The sequence below is a fragment of the Papaver somniferum genome, chromosome 5 (genome assembly GCF_003573695.1).
Source record: "Papaver somniferum cultivar HN1 chromosome 5, ASM357369v1, whole genome shotgun sequence".
In the NCBI taxonomy this organism is placed as follows: domain Eukaryota; kingdom Viridiplantae; phylum Streptophyta; class Magnoliopsida; order Ranunculales; family Papaveraceae; genus Papaver; species Papaver somniferum.
Window position 1 is genome coordinate 172228236 of NC_039362.1, and position 11774 is coordinate 172240009.

Genomic DNA, 11774 nt, shown 5'->3' on the forward strand with positions numbered 1-11774 from the left:
AGTAATGGTAGACGAACTTTTCCTTGTAGAACTCTTAAAGAGGAAGTTGTTTTTTCTGTCATCCGGTGCGTTGTCCAGCCATGCCTACATTTGACATCCATTAGTCCTAGAAAACTGCGTCCTTCCTTCGGTATCAAGAGAAGGAACTGGGTTAATAGTTGTAGTTATGAACCTTGAGAGAGATCAGTGATAGTTACACACCTGCAAAGAACAAAGAGATTTTAAAAGTAAATGTCAGAAAAACAGAAAACTTTACCAAAACGGTGCTTTGAATGGAAAAGCAATTCAATATCATCATCAAATTGTAAGGCAGAAATTACCACAATTGAATTTAAAAGGAGAATTTTGGGAATAGAGGAAGATAGAGATGGAGAGTTTGAAACTGCTTTTAACCAAAAATGGGGATGATATATAGTGGATCGGTTATGTATAAGTAAGTTAGTAAAACCACTCCTACTTTCTTTGCAAGCGGTTAAGGATCAATACGCGTATGTGTCAATTGCAGCGTTTTTCAGACCCTTCTGTCTGGCGTAGAAAAACAAAGAACGGTGGATATGTTTACAACTAAGTAAACGAACGGAGGATACCTTCCTTCTGTTGGACCACGAAATCAAGGCCTCTAGTTGTGTTTCCTCAACCCATCCCGGCCGCTCTTTGTCTCCCCCAAATGTATATGTTACCTACTATTTGACCCCAATCATGTCTTGGTCTCGGCATTGATTCATATTTTTCTAGTTTTTTTCCAGATCGTTGAAGCAGTTGATCCAACAGGTATAATCCGTAATCCATTGCCAGTTCATCTGTTGGATTCTGGATGTTAAACCTTGTTCGCAATCTATGTGGTAGATCATCACATATATTCATTCCAAATTTCTCCCACGACACCTCCGGTCTTGATGGATTACATTGCGATAGGATAATAAAAAATAGTTTCCTCAACTGATTTCCAATTTGCATAACCACTGCTTCTTGAAGACATTTTTCCGATTCTCCATCATGAGCTAAAATCCCAAGTGCAATACATGCATCTTGAAACGTATTGTGCACCTCGTCTACGTCTCCATTACTTACAGTCTTCAAGTCTTCAAAATAATTAGCACCTCTAACAGTTGTGAGTAACATACGTAAGTAGTACAACTCTCCAGCGTTAGGGCTAACAAAATACATTCTTCCAATTGCAAATCCTTGTTGTCTAATTTTCCACTGTTTAACCCTTTTACACCATACAAAGTGTTGCGGGAACTGTTGATAAGTATATGCCGGAGCATTAGGATTTTTAGCATAATATTCAAAATAACCCATCAAAGTCGTCCTATGTTCCTGTGTTGTTCGTATAACCGAGGTCATTGATTGCCTTGTGTTATAAACAAACTGTTGCCTATTCTGTAAATAAATTGCCAACCGTTGTACAGCAGGATATTCTTCATGCAAGTGGTACTCAATCAAACTCCATACAGCCTCATGTGGTCCAATGTACCTCGCATCAATATATTGTTGAATCTCGTCATGTTCTCCCAAAACCATCGTAGCTCGGTCACCACCTTTGTAAATGTATTTGTTAATATATTTTACATCTCTTATTCCTGCACATATTTCCACATTGATGTGGCAATTGAACATTCTTGACAGATGCGGGTTATAGGGTACAACATCTATATTATACGCCTTTTTGTTGTTTCTGACAGTTACTTCTATTCCATCCCGACGACGACGATAACTCGGATACCCACCCTCATCCAAAGTTGTTGTGTCGGTGTACTTCTTAGGATATCCTTTTGTACATTTTCCTTTTTCCATACACGCTGCATATGGATCTCGCTCTCCACATGGACCATGAACCATACATTTGCTTACGGTATCAAACAGTATTGGGTCATTTATCTCATTAGGAAATTCAGCCGAAACAAATTTATCAACCATGTCTGTCGTACGAATTTTTTCCGAATCTTTCAAAAATATAAGAGCATGCATATGTGGTAGCCCACGTTTTTGAATCTCGATGGTATAAACATGGGCGACCACCGTGCCGAACACCTTTTTTCCCTTTATTTCTTTCATCAATGCTTTTCTTTTCAGCTCAAAAACTCGAGCTACCAAATCAGGACGATCAGTGACACTCTGATTGGGTAAAAGTGCATTTTTTATTTCTGGCCAATTTGGGTTTGCAGTCATTGTAAGAAAAATATCTGGATGATGATGAAAACGTGTAATAGCCATCGAATCCTGGTATATCTCGTACATATTCCTCCCGCTTCCAATGTGTGAAGATGGTAAAATAACAGGATTACCTCTATCACCCGGATTTAAATCCACATTTGTCATATCTGCAATGCAACTGTAGAGGTCAGAACGCAGAGTTGGTTGGTTGAATCTGAGCCATGCCAACTTACTTTTCTCTGTAGCATCCCATGCATCAACTAAGAACTCTTGAAATAGTTTTCCGGCTCTTAAGATAGTTGAATATTCTTCTGCACGTTCAAATATGCGGTAACTGTAATACTCCATTTGAGATAATTTTGTTTTCATATAGGTTTTGGTGACTGCATCCCATTGCCTCATTGTTGGTGACCATCCCAGCTCACCAAAAGGAAATAATAAAATATAATGTAAAGGCAAGTATGCCGGATGACACTCCGAAATTTGTTTCAATCCATTGTTTTCTCTCAAATGCAATATAATATCTCGCACCCCAGTCTCCTTATAAGTATTTTCTGGAACGATAACCGCAATCTCATATGTTGTCGGAAGATTATAACGCCTACTATCAGTCGACTTGTTATATTGAAGTGAAACTCTGATATTCTGGTCGGCCGGACTCATCTGGTCTAAAATTGCATAAGCCTGAAGATACTTGGTATAAAAAACATTGAATTGGATCATAGTATTCTGAATTTTCTGTAGGACATTCATATTTAACTGAGGATTTCTTTCGCCACGGAAAAACAATGAAAAGGCTGGATCATAGATGTACAGTTGGGAGTAAACCGCCATCCTCTCAGTCCCAGGAGCTGGTAGAACACCTCCGGTTAAATGTCTCAACTCCCCATGTATTGACAAAGGTCTCGGACCTCTCCCTTTCAAAGCTCTGGTATCTAATTTGCATCCAAGGCTAGTAAACGCATTAGTTGTATTATACTCTCGAATATATTTCCGAAAAGAAATTTATTCGGCGTCGGTTCCGTCAAACAATTCTCTGATGGCTACCGGTGGTTCATGCAGTGACGGTAGGAAAAATTTGCCTTGGAGACAACATGACCCAAATTTTGGGTTTATTAAAGATGAATTTGTAAGTTTTTCTGCCATCCAGTGCAATGCCCCGCAGTGCTGACATTTGACATCCATTTGTCCCAGAAAATGACGTACATCGGTAGCAACAACAGCTACCTGATTGATAAAAGTATTTGGATCATGTAATTCGTCAGTGTCGTAATCTACTTCGTCAATTTCGTAAGTATCCGACACCCCATCATCTTCTCTAACATTAATAGACGCCCTGCATAGTGATAATCAGGTAATCTAGCTTACCCTATGCAAGAACCAAATAAATTTATGCAATCTAAATTTTTAAATCCTTACATTTCAGTGTTTTGAGCGTCTGATGTGCTACCAACTCTCCTATGTAATACAATCGACTGCATTGTAAATTTTGTCAACCACTATGATTTTGAACTTAAAAATGATAATTATATATGTGCGCGAGTAAATTATTTAACGTTCAAGTTAATTCATCTCTTCATATGACTCTGCATCTTCATGCTCATGTGGTACAGCCTCGCTTTCTCTAATCTGTGTACCACTCGGGGCGCATCCGTTTGCATGGAGGATTCTATAGTTTTGGTAAATAAATTTGTAAATTTTCAAATTTTAACAATAAAATCAATTAATTACTATGTATGCGCACCTCTTCAGTAATAGCTTTTCCCTTTCCCTTTAGTGCTCGTCGTCGTTCTGCATCTGCTTCTCTTTCAATTTGTGCTCCTTTCTCACGATGCTCTTGTTCTCTCATCTCTTTGTGTTGTTTTTCTATCTCACGTCGTCGCCTTTGGGATGCTGATCTTCGAGATGATGATGTCGATGTTAGATTAATTCTCGCCTGCGGTGGACCCGCAACAACACACCGCGGTGGTTGTTCGGTTGTTGTCTCACTATGCACATCTTTTAACCTCTCGAGAATCACTGTCCTATATGCAACTGACGGATGCTGATAACATAAAAATTAAAGTATGTTAAATAAAAAAAAAATTAAACAACATAAATCAAACAACTCAACCAAATTTCCATAATTATGCTTACAATAACTTGGGTAGTCAAATTATGTCCATTATAGAGCATGTGAACTCCATCATTTGTTTGATTCTCATGATTCGTGTGTCTCCTGCATTCATTAATAGAAAATGTAGTTAGTGTATAAGGTGTTGTAAGGTGAAGGTTAATAATCTTTTTTTTTATATATAGGCTCTAATCAGACAGTCGGTCGATGATCCGCATCCCACCATGAAAAAATGGAAAACTTCTTAATTTGTCATCCTGGTTATGGAATTTGTTAAACTATAAGACGGGTAATTAAAGGCCATCATTAGATCAATAAATTGATGGATGATAGTAAGTTTTTCATGTGTCTTTCATCCAAATATTTGATCACCTAAAAAAAATTCTTTGAGGTAAATCTAGTCGCTTTTCACTTTCTTCCCAGATTTGAAACTGGGATAGCTTAAATCCAATAAATCAAATCGAACAGAGTGCAGAATATAATTTTCGATGTAATGACTTGTACTCACATGTTAAACCTTCCAGAGAATGAACTTTTATAAAAAAAATTTAAGCACACCTAATCAGTCTATTTATAGAGTAATGATCTCAAGAAAACTTCATCGTTTTGAACTGATCCCACTACTGGAAAGATACAAATCATGAAACTGCAAGGTAGTGGGTGTGCACAGTTATTAGTTTTTCATTTTTTCATTTTTTCCTTAACTTTTGTATCCATTCAATACCGACTCATACACTCCGATATTATGCCATTCTTTTAACCGTTAATCAATTTACCGAAGTTGAAGAGTTTTAGGCCATCTTAATGGTTATGTACTCGCTTATTATCACCTTTAAAACCGCAAACCACGTTGAAGACTTAATCCAGACGACTCTTTTGAAATGAAAATATATGTTAGTGGAAGGTATAGATCTTTCCATGGAAACTGACGGTGGATAAGTTGACACTTTATGGAAATCCATGGAAACTGACCAGTAATTGTCTTTCCCAAAACTCATTAAACCATCATTTGGACATCATTTGGACACCAGAAAGACATTAAACCATCATTTTATAAAGAAGCAGTACACCATAATAAGCAACAGAAACTATTCAAAATGAATAACCATCAGCTGTTGTGTAAATAGTCGACCTTTTGGTGATATGAGGGTGATGTTTTAATGATTATCCCCTCAAACGTACATGAAGTTAAGAATCTTATAGGTGGCCTGTTCAAATTAAAAAAAAAGGACACTTTTGGTCGCTTAACAAACCAAAGCAAAAAATTAAGTGATCACCTTATAGTGCAGCCATACTCCCCATACCAACATAATACTGAGGAAATTTTAAGTTTAATTTGTAGGTCCAACGTTAAATCTATCTTTCATTACCAATCAAATAATAAAGTGTTGTAGAAATAATGCAAAGTCGTGCAATTTGGTATAGATGTTGTGAAGCCAAAGGCTGTTCAATCCGTATACGTCTAGTTTGGAAAATGATGTATGTTCTTGGTTAGGATAAACCTGAAGTTAATAGAACTGAAAAGCATCAGAGTAAGTTACATCTTGAGCTTACACCAAGGTCCAAGACAACACCACAAACCCTCCTGCAAACATAATGAGACTCAGTTTAACAGAGAGCACAGTAGCGAACTATCCTAATTTGATCAATTTCTAATAATAAAAAGATTAGTAATGACTTTTGTGCCCTATGTGCATCCACAGTAGGTGTGGTAGTGTTCATGGAGCGCTCGTCCTACGTAGGGAGCTTCTCCTTGTCTAAAGTATGGCAGTACATACATAAACAGGAAGTCAACTACATAAACAGGAAGTCATTTATGTGACCTTCAATTTTTCTCATGACGGTGCTTTTAAAACAAATTCGTCCTTTAATGCAAGGGTAACTACAGTTTCTAAGTGTACCACACATATGTCTCTCTAGATCATGTCATAATGCAAATAAAAAGAAGGGTAGTCATCTCCAGAACAAACCATGATACAACCAATTTCATAAATTGAACCAACCACCTCTGATGCAATCCGAAGTTACATGATACAACTATGATACAACTACTACAAATTGGTCGCAATGGACGTGTGCACATTAGTTACTAAAAATTTCCCAACCCAATACAACGTTATTTTTGGAAATTTCTAAAATAATTTCAAAAAACAGTTCAGAAAAATAAATTTGTTCATAGAAAAATTAAGAAAGTTACCAAATTGCATGTATAATGAAGTTTTGTCGACGTTGAAGTTGCACCGTGAAGCTTTATAATTTCCAAGGATGCAACAACCTATACGATCTACCATTCCTGAACTACACATAGGATATGAATTCAAAAAACAACAACCTGATTTTAGGATAAAGTTCACATTTTGATCGTAATATTGAAGTTGATTACTATAAACAAACATTAAGAAATCAATTACAAATAGGATGAATGAACATAAATGATGAAAACTGAACATCACCCAAAAAGAAAAGAAAAAACAATCATTTAGAACTAAAAGAAACAATATTGATAGTGAATAAGTGATCAGAAAAGCAAATTCGAAACTAAAAATCTAAAAAAACTGACAACTGCTGATCTCCCTGTACGTCATGTGGATTCTCCCTTCCATTTCAAAACAATCGAATCAAAGATTCGACAAATACAAAACGATCCAGTATCTCATAATTATCAAAAAAGAAAAGAAAATCATAACAGATAAAATGATAGAAACTACTTACAGATCCTAACCGAAACTATGAGAAACAAACAATCTGAACGAAAAAATGATTGAATCGCCTCTCTTAAACTTCGATTTTGATGACGATCCGATATTTTTTTACATTCACGATATCCGATGATAATGTATGAAAATGGAATTTATTCGGATTCACAAACTGAAACTTGAGTTTTAAGATAACGTAATCCTTATTTTCTTTGACGTTTAGACTAATAGCGTAACGATTTGCAGTTTTGGCATATCTTAGGAAGTTATAAGAACAACTTGTATAAAAGACACCTAAGCAAAATGGGGCGAAACAAAAGGAGGTTTCTTTGCGTCCGTTCAATCTCGACTGAGCGGTTTTCAATTTTCTAGGATTTGTGTTTTATGAAACACAAAGGACGGTGGATAAGTCTATACCTATGGAAACGGACGGAGGAAACCTTCCCTTTGTTGGACTACAAAATCACCACCACTATTTTTCTTTCCAAGACTCCATCCCGGCCTTTCTTTGATTCATTGAGGGTCAAAAATAAAGTAATTCTCCTTGCAGCACTACACCTAGACAATGCGACATATAGATGACCATGGATAAATACTGGAGTATGTAAATCAATGCCCACATACTTCACCGATTGTCCCAGTGATTTATTAATAGTCGTTGCATATATGGGAAATTGACGTCTTTCCATTTGTAGGGTACATTTTCTTCACCACGTTTGAGAATGTAAAAGTGTTTATGAGGAGCATGTGTCGCCAATGAGGAGCACGTACAACAATCTGAGTATAAGCAATTCATTAGTTCTGTGCATTTCATAAATAATTGCATTACCGCAGTCCTAGCAAATTCGCTTCAATTGATAGAAAAAAAAATTAATGGGAATGATCTGAGTAGTACCTTATGTTTTTGTTTCCATTGAGGCCTATAGTGCAAACTAAGATAAATTCTGTCTCCCATTTGTCGGTCTTTCTACAAAAATTTGTAACTTTGTGTACATAAAAAAAAATTACTGGTAAGAATGTTTGAAAATGTGATATCGTTTACCTCGGGAGTAGCAACGTATTTTTCCTTCCCCAAATCAGTCACAATCAGCCGGTCCTCAATCGGCTTTTATCTTCAAATCATTGAAAATAGATCACATTTCATGGAAAATAAAATAAAATAAAACTGATAGAAAACATAATATGAACAAAACTTCATATCATGGAAGTCAATCAGAACACCATTCCTTGCTAAATGTTTAATCTTGTGAAATCGAGAGTTTCCGTTAATATGACAGTCAGAAAGCTAAAATGGTAGACATCTAAAAATATGATTATTGGATTTTCTTACCGCGTAATCTAAGTCACGATCCATCTGTTACAGCAATTAAAAAGTGTGAGACACTAAGAAGTAGGTATTAATCATTGTTGAACTAACCGTGTGCCAATGAATTAGCATACCTCGCCATATATAGATAAACATGGATAATTTGTGTCCAAGAACAAACCATTAGTTGTTGTTCGCTGCTTCATACTTTTTTGGCCTGAAAACTCAGCCACAGACTTTCAAATTTCAATAGCCTAAACCAAAGTAAGATATGATCAGAATCAACAATACAATCTTTAAAAAGTACCTTTGATGTATTCTTCCTTGTTTTCGTTCCTTTCATTTTTGATGTGCGAATATTTTCTACTTGCATGGCTACATCCCATCTTTGTTTTTGCATTTTCTCTTTGTTTAACTGAATTAGCTTTGTTACAAACTCACCTGTAGTTTAGGATGGTATTCCAAATTCCGGGCCAGTCACACTATTTCTTACAATCTTCCTGTGATTGCTGGTTTGATAGATGTAGTTGTGCATAAATGTAACAGGGACTGTGGATTGCCATTTGTATGGAAACCAAACACATCTGCATCAGAAAGGTTGCAAACGTCAGGAAACGGATTGTGCAGGTCACCCGTGATGCCATTTTTCTCTCTATTTGGGTAGCTACTGGCATTAAAAAAAAATCAAATAAAAAATCAAATAATATGAGTGATCGAAACATTATAAAACCTTCGTGCAACTGTAGATGGGCCAGAATTTACTTTCAGCGTCAACGTTATGGCTTGAATAAGTGCAGCAAGACAATTTAGATACTCAGCAGGAGGAACAACCTGCAAGTTCAGAAAAATAAGCATTATAAATATCCGTACTACGATAAATTAAGAACAAATAGATGTTCAGTTACATAGAACGAAAGAAGCTTGTATGATACAAATTAGTATGGAAAAGTAATCCCTAATTGTATTACAAAAATCTAGGTACGCCATTTTCAACTTTCCAATTGTTTTCATCTTAATGAGACAATCATGCAAAAGCCTTTGAAATCTACTCCTATTTAGGTTATCATGTGTACACAACAACTCATAATAGAGCTCAACAAAGATAGTTATAGTTACTGAAACATACTTAGATACAAAACTATTTAAGCCGCAAAGCCAATCCACTTCAGGTCATTGAAATGGCACCATTTGTGAACAACATGAAATTAGGTTTGATATAACACCAAAAAAGGTGCAACAGCCTCTTCTTGTCATGCAACTCAAAATTGTCTGCTAGAAAGGAAAAAAAAACATGATCAGAACTCTAGGATTCCGAATTCAGTTAACAAAGTACAGGTGATACTAAGAACCCCAAATTAAAAATGAATGTTAAATCTAAAACCATATAATTTCAACTCGCATTTGGAATACATAAGACCCATTTATTTCGCGTGAAAGGAAACACCCAAAGAACTCATCACTAAGATCCAACCTTAATAATACTTCAAATCAGTTCCTAAGAATTTGACAAACAAAAATTTCTTCACAAAAGCTTAAGAATTGGAACATTAAAATCAACAATTAATTTTTCCACTCAAAATCATTGTAAATCCTTCTAAAATTATTTGACAGAATAAGGATTCTTTTGTGATGGGAAAAACCTACTTTCCACCCAAACCATTAAGAACCAATTGATTGAATTAATCGGTAGCATTAAAAAGGGAAATCGAAACTTAAAATAAACAGATAAAATGAGAGGCATTTTCATACGTAAAACGTGTAGCTAATATGGAAACCGAAATTGAAAACCCAATGAAAGAAGAATCGATTTATTCTAATCAACTTTGCATGAATCAATCGGCAACCACCATTGGCAAAAACTGTAAACGGAAGTTAGAAGGGAGGCGAAACTTACATGTTGAATTGGTGAGACTGATACTGTTCTGGGATGTTCGAAAACAAATTAATTTTGGATAGAAGTTTTATGTGAGAGAAGAAATCTGAGAGAAGATCTGATAGAAGAAATTGCGTTTCCCAAATCTCACTAAAATTTTTGAGAAGAAAAAATAGGCTTGGAGGTTCAGGTAGTTTCGTAAGGGAATTATGGGGAGTTGAAAATCCAGAAAAACAAATGGTAACCGAAATGGGAGTTGCGGAGATACGTGGATGGTCCAAAAAACCAGTCTGTTATAGATTAGTGATGAGCGATCAAGATTTTCTTAATGACACAAAGAACGGTGGATGAGCTCAAAAGACCACTATTTGTCTTTCCAAGACTCCATCCGGGCCTTTCTTTGTCTCCTCCAAAAAAGGCAACTGTGTCATAATTAAAAGAGAAATCTTAACAATGGTTGTGTTTTCACCAAACTCGGATTGGTGTAAGCATTAGGGATATTCTTATGAGGGGAGTTTTTTTTTCACGAAATACTACAGTAAAAAACTAATAAAACCATCCAATGTAAAGAAATATTATAAATTACATGTACGATACAATCTAGAAAATTAAAAGAAGCATCAAATTCTACAATAATACTTCGGGATACACTACATTTTTTTTACCGAACCTAAAAACACATTTGATTCATTTTGCAACAATAAAGTAATTCTCCTTGCAGCAGTACACCTAGACAATGCGACATATAGCTGACCATGGCTAAATACTGGACTACGTAAATCAATCTCCACATACTTCACCGATTTTCCAAGTGATTTGTTAATAGTCATCGCATATGCAATGCGTATGCGATGATTTTGTTAATAGTCATGCCGCGACGGACTTTATGATTTTGTTAATAGTCATGCCGCGATGAACTTCATGATTTTGTCGCACCTTCGATATTTCGGTAGCCCTTTCCTGTTCGATATTGATTTCCATAAATTAAACTGATAACTTTGCTGGTCGTTTTGCATTCTTGCTGTAGTTGTTAATATCTTTTGATTACAAAAGATATATGAATAACTTTCTAATTCAATGCAAAATGATATTATTTTGGTTACTTGGTCCAGCAAACTTCGTCCGATCACATAATGTATAAAAATCTGGCGATCACGTGTTGACCGGCTTCGAAGAGTTTGAGCAAGTCTTAACCGGCTCTAATAGCAAGACAGATTCTATCATCCAAGACTGCGCTGTAAACTATCGGTACTAATCGAATATTTCAAACGGAAATGAAAGCACCCGCAGTACAAGTATATTATATGTCCAATTCAATTCAACAACAACAACGAAAAAAAATGGCAAGGAGAAGCACATTCATGGCAACATCAAACACAGTTGATTCATTATTAAAAGAGAAATCTTAACAATGTGTAATGTCATTTTTTATTTTTAATACTAATTACAAATAATTTCTTATTATTTCCACGTAATGTCACCTCATTCTCCACAATCTCTTGCCTTTACGTATTTACTATCATCACTTAATGCCGAGAAAAGAAGATCATTGTCCAAAACATTAGGTCCACTATTTAGTAACTTAATTTTACACAGGCGTTCACTAAACAACTCGGAACATAATGCAAC

General features: G+C 35.7%; 2 protein-coding genes across 8 annotated transcripts; both read right to left on the reverse strand.

Moving 5' to 3' along the window:
• Positions 1-633: 633 nt before the first annotated feature.
• LOC113280072 lies at positions 634-2991 on the reverse strand. Its single transcript, XM_026528718.1, has one exon. The coding sequence runs from the start codon at positions 2989-2991 to the stop codon at positions 634-636; it is 2358 nt and encodes a 785-aa protein (XP_026384503.1).
• Positions 2992-6487: 3496 nt separating this feature from the next.
• Positions 6488-10335, reverse strand: LOC113278145. Of its 7 annotated transcripts, none has more exons than XM_026527068.1 (10): positions 10167-10335; positions 9399-9541; positions 9035-9103; positions 8580-8936; positions 8407-8489; positions 8297-8320; positions 8159-8209; positions 8009-8071; positions 7862-7933; positions 6488-7743 (listed from the first exon to the last, which is right to left on the reverse strand). In XM_026527068.1, exons 4-10 carry the CDS (start codon positions 8656-8658, stop codon positions 7615-7617), a joined length of 501 nt encoding a protein of 166 aa, XP_026382853.1. In that variant the 5' UTR covers positions 8659-8936; positions 9035-9103; positions 9399-9541; positions 10167-10335; the 3' UTR covers positions 6488-7614. The 7 variants fall into 7 exon arrangements, 5 of the variants coding, with proteins under 5 accessions (XP_026382853.1, XP_026382852.1, XP_026382854.1 ...); XM_026527067.1 differs by having other exon boundaries at positions 8580-8939; XM_026527069.1 differs by having other exon boundaries at positions 7862-7929; positions 8580-8856; positions 9003-9103.
• Positions 10336-11774: the final 1439 nt, after the last annotated feature.